This window comes from Chelonoidis abingdonii, chromosome 25, assembly GCF_003597395.2.
Source record: "Chelonoidis abingdonii isolate Lonesome George chromosome 25, CheloAbing_2.0, whole genome shotgun sequence".
In the NCBI taxonomy this organism is placed as follows: domain Eukaryota; kingdom Metazoa; phylum Chordata; order Testudines; family Testudinidae; genus Chelonoidis; species Chelonoidis abingdonii.
The window spans coordinates 3,902,449-3,926,761 of NC_133793.1; the positions used below are offsets into that span (position 1 = coordinate 3,902,449).

The 24,313-nt window shown below is 40.1% G+C and overlaps 1 protein-coding gene across 6 annotated transcripts in view; it reads right to left on the bottom strand.

The window, feature by feature from the left end:
• Positions 1–23,330, bottom strand: part of LOC116817055 (zinc finger MYM-type protein 4) — a 55,714-nt gene extending 32,384 nt beyond the window's left edge. The window contains exons 1-7 of one of the 6 annotated variants that reach the window (XM_075060821.1): positions 23,030–23,322; positions 19,510–19,809; positions 8,095–8,191; positions 5,593–5,635; positions 4,950–5,474; positions 3,173–3,240; positions 2,334–2,504 (exon numbers count right to left, since the gene is read on the bottom strand). In XM_075060821.1, coding sequence (XP_074916922.1) covers positions 2,334–2,504; positions 3,173–3,240; positions 4,950–5,451 — 741 coding nt within the window. In that variant the 5' untranslated portion in view covers positions 5,452–5,474; positions 5,593–5,635; positions 8,095–8,191; positions 19,510–19,809; positions 23,030–23,322. Of the gene's footprint in view, positions 1–2,333; positions 2,505–3,172; positions 3,241–4,949; positions 5,475–5,592; positions 5,636–8,094; positions 8,192–12,625; positions 12,679–16,549; positions 16,572–19,509; positions 19,810–23,029 lie in introns of those variants that run through there. The other 5 variants (XM_075060820.1, XM_075060823.1, XM_075060819.1 and 2 more) reach the window with 5 other exon arrangements.
• Between the last annotated feature and the right edge of the window lie 983 nt (positions 23,331–24,313).

Here is a 24,313-nt window from a genome sequence, read left to right on the forward strand (position 1 = left end):
TATAATATTATATAGATAAAAATCCCCTGCTCCCCTGATGGGTGGTATGTGTCTGCACTCAACCTTCGGGTCTCGCCGAGGCTGGGAGTTTGAAGGGTATCTGCGCAGTATTTGCTGTGCTAGCACTGCACTCTTCTGGACAGGAGCTCTGATGTGGGATGTTCCTGGGATTGTTGGAGCACTCCAGCTTAGGGTCCAGCCGAAGGGCTCTACCACCTGGATCACTTTGGACGTCCTTTCCACTCCTTTTAGTTCCGCTTTCAGGCCTGGTTATACTTCTCCAGCTTCTATATTCCCTTCTTCTAGATTTGTTCACTGTGATGCAGGTGTAGGTTATATCTTCACCGCTGTCTTATGTCCTTGTCTCAATATCCGAGAGTCTGGTTGAATTGCGCCAGGTATCTGCCTGTCGTCTGGGATTCTGGATCCCAGAATCTTGCCTTTGTATTCTCCCACACCTTCTTGCGGGTCTCCATTGGTCTTGGCGAGGGTTTGCATCGCTGTGCAATGTTCTGTGCCACGAATGCAGCCATTGTTTGTTGCAGTTCAGTGTATGCTTGTTCCTTGCCTGCATCTTTACATCCTGCACTATGTGTTGGTCTGTCTATGAGGCACTCTACTGCCGGTCGGCACCTTGGGTGCTCTCTGTGTGTAGAACCCCTGCTAATGGAGTTGGTGTCAGTGCCGGTTCCGGTGCGTGCTTGATCTGCCTCAGTGCTGTCTTTTAGTCCAGCCTTTGCCAGCATCGTAGGATTTTCCCATGTCGCCCTCGCTATTGTCAGATGAGTCATCATGAAGGGTCGTTGTCTTTGCCTGGCGCTTTGTCTGCGTTGGTCTTCTCCTGGCTGCTCTAGCACTTCGTATATATACACACACACACACATATATACACACATATATACATACACACACACACACTTTATTTTTAAAAGCCTTAGGTAAACACTAATTAACCATCATAATACCCTATGAGGATGAGATTATACCCGTATTAGGAATAAGGAAGACTGAGGCACTGTCAAATCAAATGATTTGCTCAAGGCCACAAAACAATCAAGTGACAAAGATAGGTTAGAAGTTTTAAAATCCTGCCCACACCTCCCTGCCACCACATTCAATCCACTACCCAGTGATGCCCAACTTATTATACAGGAGGGCCACATAAATCTAAGCACAACCTTGTGCGGGAGGCCAAACATATTCTACATATATTAATAAGATTTAAACTCACCTGTACTGATTTATATTTTAAGTTCAGTTTGTTTTGTATGTTTTTAGATAGACGATACTGTATATAGAAACAACCTATTTATACATTTGTGTAATCTAAAATATTGTAAACATGACGACAAAACACTAATGAACCAGCCATTAGTATATTGTGCTAAAGCAGGCTGTGGGCCTTATGAAATGCTCTGGTGGGCCATGTATGGCCCACTGGCCATCGGTTAGGCACCACTGCATTAGACCAATGGTTCTCAACCTTAGACTCATTAAACCTTTTTCTGTATGGTCACAAAAATTTCTATAAAGCTCAAGAATTCAAGAAAGCATTTAAGCATACACTTAAGTGTTCCTATAACTGAAGTCAAGTCAATGGGAGTTAAGCATGTGATTAATTCCTTTTGTGAATCAAGGCCTGTATGGGTACGTCTATACAGGGATAAAAGACTCGTGGCACAGCTGCAGCTGGCCCGAAGCAGCTGACTTGGGCTCATGGGACTCAGGCTCTGGGCCTGAAAATACTGCTATGTAGATGTTTGGGGTCGGGCCCCGCGAGCCTGAGCCAATTGATCTGGGCCACCCACAGGTTTTTTATCCCTGTGCAGACATTCCCTAAGCTTTATTTCCAAAAATTGTTTCTAGCCCTTATGCTTGTGAAGGTAACCTTTAGGATGCAAACAGCAGATGTAGTCTATTTTTATATACTGCTATGGTATGACAATTCACAAAAAATAGTCAATAAAAACCATTAATTATACTTTAGATTTTTTTAAATATGACATAGCCATGGGCTGGACCGAAGTGTCTACTTTAGCCACAAATGACATCATAAACTTATCTGAGTGCTGTTTTTAAAAAATTATGTATTACAGCATTTTGGTTTTTACCTAACAAACAGTATGAAACATTCTGAGATATGAGGTCTTGGGAGGAAAAAAGGTTGTTTGGTTTTGGATTGGGGCTGGTAAAAGATCGAGAATCCCTGCACTAAGCTGTACTGCCTGTATGGTTGAAGTTTCAACCAACAACCAACTGCAAGATTTAATTCATATCCAGTTTATAGGACTGGATGTAAGAAACGAGAATATAAAAAGTAATGGCAGACTTACCTCAGAGTTATCAGGTTCATCTTTAATTTTGTCTAACAGTCCCTGCTGTGGTGCCATAGCTTTATCATATTCATCATCCAAAGGCTCTTCCTTAATTCTAATATTTGATGCAAAGGAATTCCCCAGCTCCTGACCAATGGATTCCTTGCTAGCAAACAGGTAGCTAGGCTCCTGAGGCACAATAATATGAAAAAGAATTACATAATATCCATTTGACCATTTCCTGTCTGTAACTATTACCTTCCCTCTTCAAATCCTTTGGCTCTTGTAAACAAAGCAACAGACACTTAAAAACAGTAGGCTCTACAAATCTAGGATGAAATCATGACCTCACTGAAGTCAATGGTAAAACTCCCACAGACTTCAGCAGGGTCAGGATTTCATCTATTAAGCAGTTTCTCCTGCGTAAGAACAGCAATAAATCAGTCAGACCAAAAGCCCATCTAGTCCAGTATGCTGTCCTCCAACAGTGGCCAATGTCAGGTGCCCCAGAGGGAATGAACAGAATAGGGAATCGTCAAGTGATCCATTCCATTGCGCATTCCCAGCTTCTGGCAAACAGGCTAGCGACACCGCAGAAGAGCTCACCAAAAAGCAACTACTTGTCTAGCAGTTGGTCTCTAAATGATGTGTACAGCAACTTTACTATCAAGGACCCACATCCAAAGAGGGTGGGCAAAATTAAAATAATCTGCATTTGATCTTTCAAAGTAGTAAAAATGTATGCGGAGACAAACTGCAGTTATTTTAAAATACCCAAAGCAAACACATTTTGCTATACCAAAAAAAAAAAAAAACCACCCCAAAAACCAAAACAACCAGAGAGTTCCATAACTTACCCTGAAGTTAGTTTCTCGAATCTGTGGTGCTAACTGTGTCCGTAACGTTTCTTCTACTTGATTAGTAACTAGGGAAAATGTATATTAAATAAAAGTTATTACAATTCTTAGACAAAACTGCTTCAAATCTGCCTAGGGTCTTCTACCAATGTCCATCAGCATAGTATCTGAGTATCTCCTATGTATTATATTCAAACTTCTCCTCCTCTTCCTTCCCAAAGCAGGTCAAATGTAACGCTCAAACAAAATTAAGATTTTTGTTCTTCTATTAGACAATTTATTTCCCAACATCAGTGAAATGGTCATAAAATTCTGAAACAGATACCCCACCCTGTGGGTTATCTGCATCTGAATAAACTCTGAGGATCCTGCCATGTTTCTACATTTACATTTATATCTGGCTATTAATTTTTTCAAAACAAGGAAGCAAAGAAGACTCATCTATTTCTTGCTTTTCTGCCCTTCTCCCACACTCCATAAGTACTAGCAGCTAATACATGAAGAGATGTATTCAGTGCATGTTCTTCTTAACATGTTCAAAGATACTGCATTTGTTACATAAGTAACATAGCAACTTTGTGAACAATTATTATAGCTGTGCCATTTTACTCAAGGTTGCAAAAATAGTTTCTGAGAGTTCAACTTTAAGCTCCTCATAGTTTTCCAAAATATGCCCCTCTGGGGCAGAAATATTTTGTGCTTGGTCTCTGCCTGAGAGTGACGTGGTCTGGGGAAAAAAATCCCATTCACTTTTATCTCTTTAAAAATTGCCCTTGTGTTGTTCCCTTTACATATGCTGAGATTCAAACATAAACTGAGATTGTAAAACACTGATTTTAAAATTCTTGTAGAGAGTTACAAGCCTTTGAAAATGCAGGATTGGATATGCACAGCAGTAAATACCTGAGCTGTAAGTTGTGCAGAACACTAAGCAGCAATCAGAAACCTCTCATTCCAGGGCCAGCCCTACAGCCTACTTTCTCCCCATCCCCAGAGATTTCTGAACATGATTAGGATCATATATTAATTCAGCTTGTTTTGTTACTGTCAAGCTTTGCATCCCAAATTGTACTGAGGCTTGCAGAGCCTGGGAAGTTTGAAATAGGTGCATGGGTAGCTGGATCACCAGGCCACTTTCAAGCTCCCCTGACTGAGGAGAGGATCCCCAGGCATCCCTTTGGCCCTATCCGTGATGGCAGGAGAGAGAGTCCGAGAAGCAAATTCCTTGTCCCTGTAGAGAGTGTGTCTCAAAGCTGCTCTCTAACGGACTACTTGGAGGCACTAGTGTAGCTTTAACAAACCTTCCCCCAATGCCACTCTCAAAGGCACATTCCTTGAAGGGCACACACATTAATAGCAGAAGCATCAGTGCATTACTGACAAACTTTTAAAGACAAAAATCATGGAAGAGAAGAATGGAAGTATAAAGAGACTGCAAAGAACATGATCAAAAGCACAGTAAGAAAGCTTAAGGTGACACTGAGCTCACTTAATAAAGCCACAACAACAGGGTTTAGGTTGAGATATTCAGAGAAGGCTAAGGGAGTCAAGCATCCAATGCCTAAAGGCTAGAATTTTCAGAAGAGCCTAAATATATAATTTCTAGAATATGAGTTTGTCATATTTCAGGGTTCAGTGCAAACCGCTTTCCCTGCATTCAGGTGGACACACTACCCTCCCCAAGATAATGGGTTACCTAACTAACTATGAGTGGTCTGTATCTAGTTCTCTTTTTCCCCCTCTCCTGAGCTGTTATTTCTGTGGGTTAAACTGTTACCTGCTTTATCAAGGAGACTGCTTTTCAATCTGGAATCCAACTCTTTAGGAATTTTTTCCAAACGTTTTTCATGTTCTTGGAAAGGTCCTTCTCTGCTTTTCTCTTTTGTTGAAAAAGTCTCTTTACCATTATCTCTTGCTATGCTAAAATCCTTCCGAATGGGTTTAAATATAGGGCCCTGATCACATGATGAAGTGATGTCCTTTTGGATTGCATTTTGTATTTGCAATTCTTTTTCACTGTCCAATTCATGTTCTGTAACTCTCTTTCCATCCTCCAGGTTATCCTCAGCATGAATCGTAGATGGGAGACTGTCTTTTGAAGTAAAATTTTGATCGTCCTCATTGTCACTCCCAACAACTGGAATCCCTGCAAGATCCCCCGAGTTCAGAAAATAATCATCTTCATCCAGCAGTGAGTTTTCAGATCCTGTTCGATTCTGCATTTCATAGGATATGCTTTCAAGGGTAGGTATTAAATTGTGATCCGCGTCCTCAGACATTTCTGCATCCAGAATATCACCACCTATGAATAAGGAAAAAGAGTGCAGGTCTTGAAAAATCACCATTTAACAGAGAATATGCATACAGCATTAAACTTTAGCTTACTCATAAATACATATATAAATAAAAGAAGCACTTACATTTCTCTGTAATGTCAAAAACTGAATTAGATTTGTCTTCAAACTGTAAGAAGGAAAACATTACACGATTATCCATGGCAAGTGTCATGTATTGTGATGTAACTTACCCTACAACAAAATTCACCACCCACCACTACCAAAATTGTCAATATAAGATTTTGTAAATTAGGATTATATTGCAGAATAAAGTAACTACATTAGAAGTTGCAAAGTGACATTCATTGTAGCTGCTCTAGTAGTGTACAGAAGAGCCCAGCATGGAGGTTTAGAATTAATACCGCCTCATTTACGAAAAAGGGTAAAAAAAATAAAAATAAATTAAAAAAAAATTTAGTTTAATCCCCCCCTCCCCACAAAAAAAAAATAAAAATCCCACACACCCAAATAAATGAAGAAGATCAGGGATTCCACCCAAGGGAAACTAAGACCTAATGTAGACCAAATTAGCCTTTGTCATACCCACATACTAAGGTGACCAGCACACTATGAATATAGAAACACCAGCACACAGAACTTCCATTGACCTTATGCTCTTGCCATTTGCCAGGGAATCTTCCCTTTTCCATAACGCACATATAAAGTACAGTAACACCTTACTTCCTAAGAGCTTTGACAGTGCATGAGAGTAAGGCACAGAACTGAAAAGTGCTTGTGTTTATATATCGTACGGAACATTTATTTTCAGTACACACTCCCTGATAGATGTTAACATTGATAGCATCCTTTGGGGCTTTTCAAAGCCAAAATGTGCACCAAGGAAACCAGAATGTCCAACAGAATTATTATTATTTCTTGTGGTGACATATCTTTCCTTTCAGTGGAAATGGTAAAGCTTCCGTTTTAAGTCATATCTGCTTTCTTAAGGCAACTGTAAGAAGTAAAGAAGTTAAACTTTCCATCGAGGTTAGGATAATCTTTGCCTTCCTCATCTGGAGCACAAGTAATGTGTAGATCCTGGAAGGTTTGAGCTTTCTTACTGCAGCAATGAATTTGCCAATGTCTGGTAAGATGCAAAACTGAGGCTGGTCTATGGGCCCAATTCTTTTCTCAGTTACACTAGTATAAATCAGGAGTATTTCCACTGAAGTGAATTGAGTTACATTAGTGTAAAATCAATGTGAGAATAAAATCAGGATCTATAAATCCAGAACTCTTCCTAGTGCTGGTTCCTAGATGCTGAGAACTCAAGAGAGAAGGATGCAGTACTGGAAGTGTCCCTGGTAGCAGAATCTCAGTGGGCACTTGCTTCCATTTCCCCAGCGTGTGCAGTATGTATCCAGACTGAAAGTTTCCTGGAGACACAAAAAAGGACCAAGGTTCAGTTCTACAGCCAAGTCCAGTAGCAATGTTTTCACTCTTCTTCATGAGGACAAAGAACATACCAGAGAGAACTTGCTAGTGGGGCATTTTAAGTTTCCAATGAAGGTGAGGCATTAGATCAAACTCATTTTCCTTCTTGAGTTGCATTAAGATATTAAGTGATTCTTGGGCTCGTTTGAGATCTCCTGAGCATCTCTGAGAACTAATTTTTAGGATCCACCATAGCCTTTGGTAGTCATCCTACATGTGTTCAGAATTTAGCTCCCAGAATCTTTCCTCCTCTTTGGATCCCATACGTGCTGGCGAAATGCTGAAGTCCTGTAGTTACTGGAGGCTGGAATATTAGAATCCTAATTACTTCTGCTCCATGGAGGGGATTCAGAACCATAAAGTGTTAGAAATGAAGAAGGGGCCAGAGAGATATTTGTTTTATGGCAGATTTTTAGGATGTGTCCTTTATGGAATTCAAAACTTTGTCATGATCAATTTGACACGGAATCAGGTGATAATGGAGTCGACACAGAGGATGTTGAAGCTGGAAAGCTGCACTTCACAAACACATCAATTTTTCCATCACTGAAGTCTTTTGGAAAACAAATCTCTGTTAAAAGGATATTTATCCTGTAGAGGACCTCTCTAACTTGGGCGCTTTGACATAGTACTGTACAATCCTTTGTCACTTTATAGGAGGTGAAAGATCCTGTGAATTGTCACTGTAGGGTTTTCCCCTTCAATAAACTAACTGTTTCATTCAGGGAAATGAGAGGTTCAACTTAGATTGTAAGCAATGTTTGTACAGCACCTAGCACTATGGGACCTTAGGCATCAACATACAATACCAAGTTCTTTTTCTGAACAGGCAGAAAAATATTTGCAATCCAGACAGCTTGTAATGGCTCTTTAAAGTGTTTACCACATTTTTAAGCACCAGATTGTTCTTGAAGGAAAAACCTGTTTTGGATTTCTTGTCTCTTTCCTCTATGGAGCTGTCAGAATGAGAGGTGATGTGTACGTTTGCCTTGGACGTTATTAGATACTTTTGGATTTATTCTCTTTACAAGATTCAAAGCATACATGAAAGCATGAATAGATCACTAGTGTGTTTTTATTTCTACTTTGTTTTACTTTTGCTGACAACCACTGAAGGCCCTAGTTTTATATACAGTATATCACACAATCCACCTTAGAATTAAATATCCTCCTTGATAGGTTCTCTTCTTGGGACCCTTAGCAGACTTGGAGGAGCCTTCACCCACAGCAGGAACAAGGAGTAATTGACCTGGGAAAGACATACGGGAGCGTAACTGCTTAGGTCAGGGGTACACAACCTATTGCATGGGTGCTGAAGGTGGCATGCGACACAAGCTGATTTTCAGTGGCACTCATGCTGCCCAGGTCCTAGCCACCGGTCCGGGGGGCTCTTCATTTTAATTTAATTTTAAATGAAGCTTCTTAAACATTTTAAAAACCTTATTTACTTTACATACAACAATAGTTTAGTTATATATTCTAGACTTATAGAAAGTGACCCTCTAAAAACATTAAAATGAATTACTGGCACACAAAACCTTAAATTAGAGTGAATAAATGAAGATTTGGCACATCACTTCTGAAAGGTTGCTGACCCCTGGCTTAGGTCAATACAGAAGCAAGAACTGGGAATGGAGGTACCAAGTCTAGACGTGTTGGAGAAGCTTCTCTGCCTATTGCCAATAAGGCCACCTATAAAGCTTCAGCACATAGGAACTATAACACATGACGGGTCCACCTTGTCCCATGTCCAGTTTCTGATGCTAGCCACCACCGAAACCCTCATAAGCAAGTGCAAAAATCAAAATGGACAACTCAATGACCAGCCTATTGGGACTGGGGAAAACTTCCCCTCTCAATCAGTGGTTTAATTATGCACTGAAGAGTGAGGGTTTATATCCCTTTTTTCTAAGTAATATAACTGTTGATATTCTCACTTCTCAAACACATTTCTAATCCATTTTTTAATCCTATTAAGTTCTATGTCTCCATGTTATCTCTTGGAAGTAAGTTCCACATGTTAATTATTTGTTACAACAAAATGTATCATCTTTTAGCAGTTCTGAATTTGCTGTTTTCAATTTCTTTGGGTCCCCCCACCATTCTTGTATTTTGAGAAGGGTAAATAAGAATGCCCAACTAGCCTCTCTATACCTTTACTTTGTATACGTCTATCATGCTCTCTCTGAACTGTCGTCTCTCTAAGAAGTCCCAGTATTTCCTCCCATGGAAGTCTTTCCATGCCCCCAAACAAATGTCATCTCTCTCTGAATGGCCTCTATTTATTCTGTTCTAGCCTTTCAGTAGGTGCCCAGAAATGAACAAAGTATTCCAAGTGTGGGTATATTTGACTTGTACAATGATATTAAACATATTTTTTCATCCCATTCCTTATGCATCCCAATATTGTTTAGTTTAAACAAAAAACACTGCTGCGTACTGAACAGGAATTTTCACTGAACTTCCAAGGAAGCCCCTAACAATGGCTTGGCCCCTACTTGTGGGAGAGCAGCCCTGGTTCTTGACCTATCCAACACTCCTTAGTCTATCTAAGCTCCTGCTCTTCTTTACTATCACACTGTTGCATTGAAGGAACAGACCCCAAGAGCCATTTGGAGGTAGGGACTCAAATTGCCCAGATTGTCTCCAGAAGAGGTACCTAAAGACAACCTCTTTCATTTTTGCTGCACTGAATAACTACCTAGCAAGTACAGCACCTGCATTCTCCTTTTTCCCTTTTCAGCCACCCCTCCCCAACTCCTCTGACCTTCCAAAGTTGAGGCTAGACTGCCTAATTTTCTAAGAGCAGAACCCTGTGACATGATGAGAACCTGTAACTCCCACAGAAGTCTTTGAAGGTTAAGGGGTCTGAGCAACACACATCATCAAGTCCTAAAAATATAAGTCTGCAGATTGGCTATTGCTTTTTCAAAAAAGGTAGATGTTTTGCTTGCCATAGTGCAATCTTAGGAGGCTCACCCTTCAAGTGTCTGATCTACCACCAGGGTAGCGCTGATGAGCGGTACACAATCCTTTAGAAAAACATTTCTAGAAAATTTTAGGAGAAAAATAATGTATTCCTATAGTTAGCCAATGGGGACAAAGAGCTGGCTTCAGAGTTTGAGGTTATTTTCATATACAAAATAGTACATAACTGTGTAGAGCAATTTGCTCACAGGACAGTATCCTACTGATTACAAGCAGCAGTACACAACTACTACAAACTGGGATAATGAGAACATCACCATCTTACAGGAAACAGAAAAAGTCAATATCCAAAACCAAAGTGTTGTTGCACTGAGTAATACAGTGAAATTAAAACAGCAGGGTTTTTATAAATTACCATATTATGCCATAACAGACATTCTGGTGTGATATTGTAAGTACACTCACAACAACTGCAATTAACAAACAGGAGAGGGAGGAAAGTTTTTCCTCATAAAAAGCTGCTTGACCTGCATTGTCCCAAAGCAGTTTTAAGGAAGCTGGCTGCAAAAATTAGCAATAAAATAAGATAAATGAGTGTTCTTGCTACTCACATTATTACATCACTTTTTAGTCCTGACTTGACTGCACATAGGTTTTAATAGATAACAGCACAATTGACACACTCCTTACCATTGGATCATAATACTCTCACACTAGCTACTACAGGCCTTATTGGGTACTTCTGCATATAGTTTTTTTCCTACACTGGAAAAAATGCTGTGTTATATTTAAGGCAATGTTCTGATCCTCTCCCCTACTACAATACTTCATGGTAGCTCTACTGTAATTTATACAGCTCCAGTCAACATGAGAAAATTGTTAGTCCATACCACTTTCAATTCTTCTGAACACTGCCTTCACTTTGCCCCAAGTTTCATCTCCTGACATCGCTGGCACTGTTTTAGTGATCAAAGTATGGAACTCGAGTCCATGAATTCTCATCATGGCTCAACTGCTGACTCACTGCATTACCTGGAGAAAATTAATTTGAACATTGCACCTCAGTTTCCCAAACTAGCATGAGGATGCCAGTACTTCACAAAGATGTTGTAAGGATCACTTAATATCTGTAAAGCTATTTAAACATGCAAGTTGCTATACAAGTAGCAAGTACTATTTTGGAAACCAGATCCTACTGCTTATAGGTCTGATTTTGCTGAACATCTTCAACTCCTATTCAAGACAGTAGGAACTGGGGGGCACTTTGCATATCACATGAAGTGTCCCACACATTGCAGGGCAGAGCTCCGTGTACTGTATCTTTCACCCACACTTTTTTATGATGCACATTTATTATTAGCTAGAAGGACCTGAGAGCAGCTGCCTCCAGATTACAGACCATGTTCTGAGAAAGTGATGAGGAACTGTAAGAGGATGGAGCACACCAAGCTCCAGTAGTCTGTGCCTAAAGTTCCAAGTGTATTCCCAAAAGTGATTTTAATAAATTAAGGCAAGATGTAGGCTTACTGCACCACTTTGCTAGCCAAAGAGCTTTTTTCTAAGAGACGATGTTTTATTTTGCTATGTATTCATGTCACATCATTTCTATAAAGTGCACTTAGTGTGATAGGTATTACTTAAGATATGTTTATGACAGCTAAATTCTGAAACTAGCAAAAGTTACATGTTGCTATTTTTCATAATGGAGATATTTTAGAAGACTATGGGTTTTAGGTACTTTCTCTAGTTTGAAGATTACATTAGCTTGTATTCTGTATATCCAAAGTGCAAAGAGAAAAATGCTCTTCAGCTGTGCACACAAGAAGCCTGGTTAGGTGTTAGCTTGTCTAAAGAAAATAAGGTTTTGATAAGCTGGGCACCAAAATATTTAGCAGAATTGACAGATTAATTTAAGTAAATCTGATATGCTGTGGTTAAGTTTAATACTTCCTTCTAAGTCTAATCATCTAAACAACTACACTGCAGAATTATTAGACACTAGAATGCTTACCACTAGCCCCTTTTTTTGCCTGGCATGGGTGACAGAAGGGTATTAACTGTAGTTTAGTATTATACACTTTAATTTGTAATAGTTAAAAAAAATGCTCATAATTACAATGGCATTCAAAACTGCAACAACATCCATAAACCATTAACAATAATTAATAATTATTGTTGTATAATACAAAGAGCAAAGCTGCCTTGAGGCTGGCAATTTCATTTTTTATGCAAAACAGGTAAGTACAACATTTTTTAAAAAGAAACCATTAAGTTCCCTCTCTTGTTCCTTTGTAAAAACCCCTTGGAAGCTTGAAATATTTTTTCCGTTCACTGTTTTTCACCACATAGATTTTAGGGCTGATTATGAGCAGGGATGCTAGGTCAACTGTAATATACATATACATTTTAAATCACAGATTCCACATTTTCCTACCTCCTATGCAGTTTCCCTTATGCACACACACCACAGCCTACGCCATCACTTTGGAAAACAGAAAACTTTTACAGAAGACAGATATTTTTTTTAAAAGGTCATTCAAAATTTAATTAATATTCCTGAACCCAGGTGTAATGAAGTCAGGAAGTGCTCCCTGACCCTTGGTGCATGACATCACTGGAGGGTTGTTAGGCACTCAGCCAATCACATTGTCCCTCCTAGATTTGAAACCTGTACAACACAAATAGTTAAAATTAATCAGTGGGCCATTCTTAGGGCTCCTGTTGCACAATAACAGAGACACCAATTGATTCATACCTTCAAAACACCTAGAGAGTGAGGAGAGCAGAGGGTAACAAAGAGCCAGCCTGCTGCAAATACCTGCTACAGGAAAAGAAGCACTTCAACAGGAAGAGAACCCCTAGAGGTCAGAAGAGCCATAGAGATCTGTGAATAAGAGAGCCACAGAGTTGTGCATTAAAGACTGCTATTTAATTCTACAGAGCCCCCTAGCAGCTTCAGCAGTTTCAGCTGCCTGTAGCAAGCGTCTTATTTCTGCCATTCAGTTGCAGTGGGTGTGTAATGTATTTCTGTGTTATTTCTGGAGATAGTTGAAATAAAGTTTTGCTATAACATGTCTCTGGGATTTTAATTTCTACTACATGGTAAGCATTTTTAGATACAAATCTATTCTGAAACAGAAAAAATACAACTAAATTTAAATTTAACAATGGGAAAGTATCAACAAGTTGCTGCAACAAGACCCTCCCATTTCGCCACATGTATGGGAGGCGGGGGGGAATTATATATGGGTTGTCAGTGCACAGGCCAATTTTCTTCTTAAGTCAAAGAAACTGCATCACAACACGCATTTTAGAGAATAATTGCAAAGTAGATAAATGTGCTAATACTGTGAGGTGTAGCCTTTAAAATCAATGGGACTGTAAATACTGAACTCCTCATAGGATTCGGCCCAGGTTTTTTTTACATCAAAATGTTTGCCTAACTTTGATAATGTCCTGTTAATTACAGTTTTGGGTTTTGTTTTGTTTTTAAAGCATAGACAATTCCTAACAATTCTACATACACATTAAAAAATACCAAGGAAGACATTTTTCTGTTTCTTATTGCTTCTGACCTTGTTGTTCATGATAAAATGTAAAGCTATACTTCATCCAAGGATATTAGGCCAGCTAAGCACCAAAATAAAATTCTCAAAATATCCTTAATAGATTAACAGTGAGTTGCTAGCATCTTTACCCAAGCATCTAGGCTCCTACTATACATGAAGCCTAACCCAGCTTTATGCTGCACGACCCCCACCCACCCAGAAATCTCAGTTGCAGACTGCAACAAAACTATAGGTGGTCAGGCAAATGGTTTCCTCGCATGCATACACACACTTTATTACATATTTTTTCAAATTATTTGGTATTCTTAGTCTGTACTCAATAAAAGCAGGAGGGGTTTCCACCCCCATAAAAAAATCCTCACCAAAAAATGCAAGAGGAGAAACCTTCCTACCTGGCCCAATGGCCCCCTATAGGAAGGCTGTGGTTTGCAGCAGTTTTGTGCTGGTTGCAAAACCACTAGCCTAGTGCACATGGAGCGGAAGCCTGCCAGTCTAGATGCCTGGAATCTACAACCATTTAAAACAAAAAAACAAAAAAGTGGGAAGGGAGTGAGGGGAATTGGTTGGTTACATTAGTGACATCCTTCCTCCTCCTGCCATTTAAGTCATTCCACACACATCCTCCAAATCCCTGGATTGTGGTGAAACACTTTTGCAACTCACTTAGAATTTTAGAATAACTCTCACTTACAACAGTGTAAATCAGGAGAAACTTCACTGAAGTCAGTTATAATGGTATAAAAACCAGGATGAAATCAAAATCAGGCCCTATACATTTTAGCAGCAAATGTTACCAATGTGATATTCATTAGATGAATTATTCCAAACCAAGTTTCACTTTACATATTTTATTAACCCATTAGAATGCTTGTATTTTCCAGGCTGAAAGAGTATGCTTAGAAGAATTTGTCCACAACTTCCAAAAAATTAACACTTTTTCAGTTAGGAGATTCTATGCTGCAAGGTGCTGAGAGCCGTCTGCTCCCATTTAACTCGATGTGAGCTGAGGGGGTCACTCAGTATCTCACAGGATTGAGATTTTGATCACATTAGGGGAATAAAACGACAACACACATGCATTTAAAAACTATTTGGGTCCAAATAATACAGCCAACTAATAATGACGACTACCAATATACTGTTTGGGGCCAGAGGACCAGCATACCAGAATCTAAAGAGTCACACTTTCTTTTGCTCAGTGTATCTCCAAGAGGTTAACAAGTTAACCACAGTAACAATTGTTTTGTCAGCAATTACATTACTAACAGAACATAGGTTGTTTTATTAGACTTACTACAATATGTCTTTGAAGACAATGATGGAAACAGACTCTGTTTAGATTTTTCTGGTTTTGGCTCTAGTCCACCCCCAAATAAGAGACCTACAAGAGGGCTTTGCATATAAATTAGGACAATACAGGAGTGAGGTAACCTGTGGTTGCTGAAATATTACTTCAGGGGTTCTTAGACTTTTTCACCATGTGGTCGACATTATAGTAATAGGTTGGCTGGTGGACCAGATAACAGTCCTGTGGTCTTTGCCTACAGTTGCCTCCCTTCCCATAACTGTCCTGTGGCAACTACAACGGTTGCTTACATGAAAGATAGGAAAGCCTTTATTTGTTTTTAGATACTCTACTACAATGTGTTTTGTCCTTCCTGAAACAATGTAATCAGGACATTGACTTTAGTTCTTTAATTCATCTTCCCTACTGATGCTTTCTTTTGCCTGTTCCTCTTCTCCCTTTTACATGGTGCCCTGCCACCTGATCCTCTCCTTCCCCTACTCTCATAATCCTGGACATTCCCCTCCAGCTGGTGGCTAAAATTCCAGTCCAGCTTGTGGGTCTAGTTCCCATGGTTGGCTCCTATTTCCTCTTCTCCTCCTACATAGTTGTGGCTTTTAGTAGAGGCGGCTAGACTGGATGCTCCTCCTCCTTTCCAATGTCTGTTATATGTAGTCTGGATACCTCCGAAAACAGGTGGAAACCAGAACACCAGTATTATGTGACCCAAAAACTCTCAGCAAGCCACCAGCAAATGCTCCACAGGACAGTTTGGAATTGTTGCACCATATAAATAAATGGAAGCACAAAACCAAGACAGTCTGTACAAGATGCCCCAGTAAAAATAGCCAACATAAATTAAACATGCTAGAAACAACTATCCAAGATGAGGACCCTAGTGGTAAAGATTAGACTGTTTCTCCTGTAGCATCTGGCTCCTCTGACAGCATTCAAAATGACTGTTACCAGCAGCCTAGAACACCTTCATTCATTGGGATACTTTCCAGAAAACTCACTCCATGGTCGACAGAAGGCGTGAAGAAATTTTAGGAGACATAAAAGATATAGAAATTCTTACCATAATGCAAGCACATGACACTCCAATGTCCTTACAGAAAAATAAGAAGGTGTTGGTCTACAGAGCAGATATTTTGGAAAACAGGCTAAAACTAAACTCAATCTCAATCAAAAACAAAACAGTGTAAAACTTTAGTGCCTACAAGTCCACTCAGTCTTATATCTTATTCTGCCAATCGCTAAGACAAACAAGTTTGTTTACATTGATGGGAGCTACTGCTGACTGCTTCTATTTACAATGTCACCTGAAAGCGAGAACAGGCGTTCGCATGGCACTTTTGTAGCTGGCGTTGCAAGGTATTTACATGCCAGATATGCTAAACTCTTGTATGCGCTACCATGCTTTGGCCACCATTCCAGAGAACATGCTTCCATGCTGATGATGCTTGTTAAAAAAAACAATGCGTCAATTATATTTGTGATTGTACTCCTTGGGGGGAGAACTGTATGTGTCCTGCTCTGTTTTACCCACATTCTGCATATATTTCATATTATAGTAGTCTCGGATGATGACCTAGCACATGTTCATTTTAAGAACACTTTCGCAGCAGATTTGACAAAACGTAAAGAAAGTACCGAAGTGAGATTTCTAAAAATAGCTACAGCACTTGACCCAAGGTTTAATAATCTGAAGTGCTGTCCAAAATCTGAGAGGGGCGAGGTGTGGAGCATGCTTTTCGAAGTCTTAAAAGAGCAACACTCTGATGCAGAAACTACAGAACCCAAACCACCAAAAAAGAAAATGAACCTTCTGCTAGTGGTATCTGACTCAGATGATGAAAGTGAACATGCATCAGTCTGCACTTCTTTGGATCGTTATCAACCAGAACCCATCATCAGCATGGAAGCATGTCCTCTGGAATGGTGGTTGACGCATGAATCGACATATATATTAGCGCATCTGGCATGTAAATATCTTGCAACACTAGCTATAACAGTGCCATGGCAACGCTCATTTACAGTGCACCTGAAAGTGAGAACAAGAAGCAGGCATTATCTTCTGCACATTGTAACCAACCTTGTTTGTCTGAGCGACTGGCTAACCAAGAAGTAGGACTGAGTGGACTTGTAGGCTCTCAAATTTTACATTGTTTTATTTTTAAATACAGTTTTTTTGGTACATAATTCTACATGTGTAAGTTCAATTTCATGGTAAAAAGACTGCACTATAGTATTTGTATGAAGTCAATTGAAAAATACAATTTTTTTGTTTTTTACAGTGTAAATATTTGTAATAAAAAATAAAGTGAACACTATACACTTTGTATTCTGTGTTGTAACTGAAATTAATAAGTTTTAAAATGTAGTAAACATCCAAAAATATTTTAAATAAATGGTATTCTATTGTTAACAGTGCGCTTCATCACACAATTAATCACAATTATTTTTAATTGCATGATTAATCGCGATTAATTTTTTTAATTCCTTGACAACCTTAATAAACATTGGTGTTGAATTTTAGTAAATAGCCTGAGTATTTGTATATATGGTTTAATATCTTTTTAATTCAAACAGGCAGATGAACTTTTATGCTTTCTAGTTACAGAATGAAATTTATTTGTAGAACTCTGTTGTGGCTGAAAAAGCATAGGTTTGATGTTTGCTGTAGTGCCATTTGACTGGGACTTTTTTCTGAATGGTGCTCTCAAAAGGACTGTTCGATTCTGAACTGAGAGAGTCTGGGGTTTAATTTTTCTGTTATTACTGTGTGTTTAGTACAGAGGCGTTGTACTTTGGCCTGAGGAATAATGAGACTGTTAGTGTTCCATATCCCAGACTTCACTGTGCTCTACTGTCAGTGTTCAGTTGGACCAGCCTTCGCTGTCTCTGGAGCATGACTGAAGATTCCACTCTTGGTGATTTGTGAATAATTATGGATACAGCTCTAAGGGGAAAATTTAATGAATGCTGTATACGTTGAATCAGTCTCAAATGCTAATTTCAGGAATTACCTTTTGTTACTGTTTGTACCTAAACATTTCTTGGTTTATTTTTATTTACACAGTGAATATTTCTACATTATTTCTACCACCTATATTTCACTGTTTACCTAATATTAACCTAGCTTTAGATGGGAGTCTTTTGAATATCAACATATTAAAGACTGAAGTAAAAGCTGATTATATGATCTTCCCAAAGGCAGATTTTTTTGTTTGTTTTTTTTTAAAACCCTACTGATTTCCCTAAACAATTTTCTAGCTAATGCTACATTTTTTGGTCATGGAAAAAGTGTCATTTTTCAAAAAGAACCATGGCAACTTTCACAGGGTAACATCAAATTTCATAAACACTCATGTTAACAGCCAGTATCAATTAAACAATACTTCATCATGAGATGAAATATTTCAGTATCTACCAGAATGAAGAAGCAAAGAATTTCCATTTACTTTTAAACTTGTTGGAACTTTGAAAATATTCAAGAATCAAAGGGAGAACTTATATAACTTACTGAAAAAATAATAAATTTCAGTAAAAAAGGTAAACAAAAGATATAGGAACATCTGCTCTAAGAAAATTTTTGTTCAGTTGAGTTCATCCTGCCACAATATTCTGTGTACCACATGCAATGCAAGACTTAAAGCTGGTATAGATATTATTTACTCTCATTTTCAGTCCCTTTGCCAGAGTAGTGTAAAGTGGCCCTATTATAAATGAGAATGCAGCCCAAATTCTCTGGTCTTATGCTCCCGTGTTTAAAATCCTACAGTGCAACATAGTGTGAAAAAGGTTATTTCAGCACTTGCATTGTGGACTGGCACACAAAGACAACTGCAACATTTGTCAAATCAGAAAAATGATTGAAGTTCTTATACTTTGCCAATCTCAGTCTGGTGAATCATGGCCTAAATAAGAGATTTGCAGATGACACGGGGGAGAGGAGAGAGGACTGCTGCACAGCTAGAATTTTACGTTTTTGAAGCAAGTGATAAATTCTATGATTTCCATAAAATTGAAACCACAGTTAAGAAGTTTTAATTACAATGATATTTGAATATCATATATATTTTTCAGTGAAAGTTAAGAGTTACACATAGACACTTTGAAACTTCAAAACGTGTTCCAATTTGCATATGCATCTGAAAGGCCACTTAAAAGTTTCGAAATGTGCAATTTCACTGCAGTATTATTGAATTAGAGACAATACTATTGTTAGAGCATTCCTAGAATCTGACTGTTAGTTCTCGCTGGATGGATTAAAAAAAAACAAACCAAAAACATTTTTGACGTGACCAACTGTGATTTTACCTTTTTAATTTATTTTTTGCCAAAAGCCAAAGAAAAGCAATAATTTTGCACTGATAAATCAAATCTTGTATTTGAGATATGCTTTCTAATATGTAGCAAAAATGTATGGAAAATACAAAGCAGCTATGGGTTTCACAACATTACCAATTTTCAACTGGTCTAAACAAAGGCAGTAAGTAGCATGCATTTGTTGAACAAACAACATTTTTGTAACCTAAAGCTACAGATAAGTCTTTAAAAAACTAGTTACTTTTATTTTTGTTTCCCTTGCAGTTTCTGGAAAGTAGCATTTGCAGAAAGACAGAACTAAGAAAAAGGAAAGGGTAAACAGAGATCGAGACAACATTTTAAATTATGAGGTGAGCACTATTTCCTAACCTTTCTTATGGATGTATGTCCTTTTCCCTGAGAGGGCTAAACAGCAAACCAGGGTAGCAGACCTCCTATCTCTCTCAAACTCACCTGTCATGTGGTCTTTGCTTCAGGGTGAACTATGCTGCTAGCAGTGCAGACACTACCTGCTGGTGGAACCAGTTCCACACAAGAGGCCAACTCGCCAGACTTCCTACTGCATTCCTGATATAATCCATTTAATCTTCCCTGTGGCACACAGCTCAATTTCTTCTCCAGGTAATTCCCCATATGGATCCTTTCACATCCTTTTTCTGTTCCCTTTAGACATCTGACATTAAAAAATGCACGTCTGTTGCTGTTCTCTGCCTGTCTCCCTTTTTCACCAGTAGAGACATGATGCTGCTTTCACTATAGAACGGAAAGCAAAAAATAGGCTAAGACACTAGAAAGCAGGAGCAGCTGCCACCCTAATGACAAGTGCTTGATGAAAAGTCTTCTACTGGAGAAGTCTTACTTTAACAGGTATACACGATTACAAAGCACAGATGTTATCAGCAAGAACAGGACTGGGCTACAATAGCCCTGTTTCTATGCAGCTAGGAACTTGTTATAAAACGTAAAGACAGTAGCCATCTGGATAGAGGGGGCTATTGACAGGAGTCCTTCAAGAAAATTCAGTAAATAGAATCAGCTACGATATTATTTAGACATTATTAGACGGTGAAGATGGAAACAGGTCCATTTCAAGAATGTTGGGCATGTTTCTCACTGCAAGGCCACTTTACACAGCTCTAGTTGTGTGAAGGGCCTTAAAGGCCCCGTTACACTGCTCTGGCAATGTAAAATGGCCTCAATGTATAAGAGAATCAGGCCCATTACACTCACATATAGCAGCCAAGTGTGGAAGGATAATGGTAGCAACATGTTCTTTGAGAGATGGATTGTGACATTAAATGCCTTTGAGAATCATAGGGTTAGACGGGACCACAAGTCTAACCCCCTGCCAAGATGAAAGGCTGTTTATAATGTCTTTGCACCACTGAAGGAGGTTCAGCAATAGCAATTCTCAAATGAGAGAACATTTCCTTCCATTTTCAATGGCACAAGAATCATACAGAAGTTAAACAAATGTTTGAAGATATCTGTCTTATTAATGTAAGATGTCAGCTTGTCTGTCAGCACTAATTTAAATGTCCAAGGCCCCAAGGCTGCCTAACTTTACTCACACTTAGTACTTTACTCCACAAATACTCCCACTGATTTCAGTAAGGGTGACAGAATAAGAACCTAAATAAATACATGCCCTGTTTAAGTTGTAATCTGTTCAAAAGAGGGACATTACAGTAAACTAAGAGGAAAGTGCCATGAGCATTTGAGGCACTAAAAAAAAAAAAGGAAGAATTTCACTTCTTAGTAGATGACATATTAGTGGACAACCTTCAACTTAAAACTTTAGCATTTATAAATACAAAAGTAGTTTTATAATCATTTAAGTAGGTTTATTCATAGTCTAAAATGTATCAGTGTTGTTTTGGGGAGAACACTAATCTCCTTTGATAGTGATTTTTTTAATATTAAAAGTTGCAGAATATTATTAAAAAGCAAAGAGAAGGCCAGCTTTTTGTTTTTTTGCAATGGCAAAGAGTTAATCTTTCCTTCATTCTTTGCAGATGTTCCTGGATCAAGTTGCAAGATTGCATCCAATGGATTTAGCAAGATGACTATTTCAACATGTACAGAACTATCACTCTGGAGTGACAGTCCTTGCAAAAGGTATGAGATGGGGGGTATGGAGGAGGTTCATAACACAGATCAGAGCAATTTTTGAATACGCAAGCATTATAACTTATTAGGCTACCAGAAAGTTTAAGGGTAATTAGGATATCCAGAAAGGAAAGAGATTCTCAATTTTCCTCTTTTCACAGTGCATTACCACTGCGTATCCCAAATATCTCCTCTCAAAGATGGAATATATTTGGCAATAAACACTGCATAATGTACCTAAGAGAAAGATACAGTTCACAGAAGAGCTATATTACTAACATCTACATTGAGTGGAAATGAAGTTTTGCTTTGTATTTTCAAATGTATTTCTCTCATCAAGTCCCTCCCCTCCTAACTTCTTGCTAGTATCTGAGAGCTTGATCCCACACACACACACATTTATATATAAACTTTACACTTGTGGGCAGTTGCACCAAGTTGAATGGGACTGCCCCTGAGTATAAAGCTACACAAATGTATCAGTGTTTGAAGGATCGGGGTCCAGGACAACATTATGATGATGTTCCATGACCCTATGGCAGATGAGCAATATAAAACTTAGTGTCGCCAATTACATCCAGAAGATTCACATATTCTACCTAACAACTAACCAGTCACAAGGTTCATGTTATTTGAAGCACATTAATTAAATTTATTCTCATTGAGTCTAATGTCCAGAACTTGAAATGACTTGATCATAAAAAGCATCTCTCAGACAATGAAAATGGGACAGCTCAGAAGAATGGTAATGGGATATGGAACTTTCATTTCTAAATCAGAAGCTCAAATCCAGGTTAGCCTTGATTCACTTATTACTGACAGTTTTCAGCTGGAGTTATACAAATGCAGAAAAGAGCCACTGACTTGCTGTAAATTTATTTAGAAAAATGCTTTAAAACTTATTTTTATCAACTATTCTTTAGGCAACTAAACATAGGGAATAAGAAATTTATTATTGAGATCCCTTATCACTGTGGTAAAATAACATGCCCGATATTCATGCAGACTTAACTGTGGAACTCAAGGACCATGTCTCAGTATTAGCTGGGTTAATAGTACTTATATAGTGGCTGCAGTCTGAGTAGCTAAGAACTGGATGAGGCTGCCATGCTGAGAATTCACTTTGGTTTGACATGGACAATTAACATAACTTTTTAAAAACAACTACAGTGTGTGCTTAAACAAGGGAAAGCCAGGCAATTAAATCCAAATAATGAAACCTAATAAACTTGAATTGTGTTGTTTGAATAATGACACCTGGAGGACCAACTGACACTCCGTTACAAAATTTTAAAGAGGTAATATCACTCAACTGATTTGCATCGGACAGTTTTAGGGAAACCTAGAAAATTTTAAACACTTGAAATGCACCTTAGCTACCGGATTTCATACTCTTAGTTAGTGGGGACTTGTTGGGTCGTTGCATCCCACATGAATCCCCTGCATGTTTTATGATGGCATCTCACTCCCAGCCAGGTCAGGACCTCCTGCCATAGACTACCTAGACTTGGCTGGCAGGGGAAGGGGAAGAGAAAGAAGGATCGTTTCCAGACAACCATCTTTTCAAGACCACTGTTAAAAGATGCCTTCTGCTCTCCCATCATCCACACGCCAGGTCCCGATCTCCGCCCCAACAGCAGAGGCGGGCTGCACGCTCCCTTTACCGGGGACAAAGAGGAACGGACGCCTGAGTCCCTCCCACCAGCTCAGCACAGCCCAGCCCAGATCCCCAGCCCGGCTGCCCCACTCCCTGCAAGCGCGGCCCCTTCCCCAGGGCGCCTCCCACACGCCCCCTCCCCCTGACCCCCACCTGACCCTTCCCCTTTGACCTCCCCAGCCTCCCCCGGGCCCCCCCTCCGCTCACCCTGGCACGAGCTCCGGGTCCCTCCTCCTTTGCCTCCGCCATGTTGGGCCCCCGCAGCCCTCACACCCCGGGGGGGGTCTCTGCCGCTCGCCCCCTGGGAGAGGAGGTGACACGGAGCGGTGGGTCGGCCCCGAGCCCTGCTGCGGGGGAGGGGGCTCCGACCGGGCTCCCCGGGAAGGGGGGTGTCTAGGCTGCTCCCTCGGGGGGGGGAGGAGGGGGGGCTGGTCGGACCCTCCAGGCCGCCAACCTCTTAAAGCTGCAACGACAAGCCCCAGCGCGGGGGGAGCGAGTGCGCATGTGCACCGCGCATGCGCTGAATCCCAGCTTCCCCCGCCCCCTCCCCGCGCATGCGCTCTCCCCTCTTGCTTCTTCAGGTCTAGGTTGGCTCCCTCTTAAAGGGCACCGCACCCATGTCTGGGCTGAGCTGGGAAGGGAGGGAAACAGCCTGCAGCCTCAGTGGAGACCCATGGTCTCTGCGCTTTAAAGGGAGGGGGATGGGTTGGGACCAGGCAGCACTATCCGCCATGGCCTGTCAGCAGGGGGACCATGGCATCTCATGCCAAGGTGTCCCCTGGAGCCTCAGCAGTGCCCCAGTGGCCTCCCCCATGCTCCAGTACCCCAACCTCACACCAGGGTGCCCCAGTGCCCCCCTCACTCTCTGGCACTCCCGCCTCCCATTTTGCACTGTAGCAATCCCCACCTCACACCACAGCACCCCAGCCACATCGCCACAGCGCTCCCTTGCACTATGACGCTCATAGTTCACACTAGGGCACCTCCACCTTAGGCCTCACATCTTGGCATCCAGGCCATGATACCAGTGCCCCTGCCTCTCCTGATACAGTGCCCCCATCACACACCACAACATCCCCACCTCATGCCATGGTGTCCTCCCTTCTTGTACCTGGGACCAATTGGCCTCAGTGAAGACTGGCTGCGTGCCACCACCCTCTGTGGGATTGCCTGATGCGGTAAAGCAACTTTGTTCCAGTGACCAAGCTGTTCACAAGCCCCCATCGAAGTCATGCTTGAAGTCACCTCGTGGTATCACGACATTACTCTTGGAGGCAGTATGTATTTGTTTATTTAAAGGAAGCTGGCGGGTTAAAAATAATATATTCTTACAAGCAAATTTCCTCCCCTATGTTGCTCATGACATCTTGAGTTCATTAGCACTGAAAGGATGTTGTTTATCTTTCATCTCTATCTATTTTTATTATTCAATCTATTTTTATTATTAATATTTATATTACGAGAGAGCCCCGAGGTGCATCCCTTCCATCC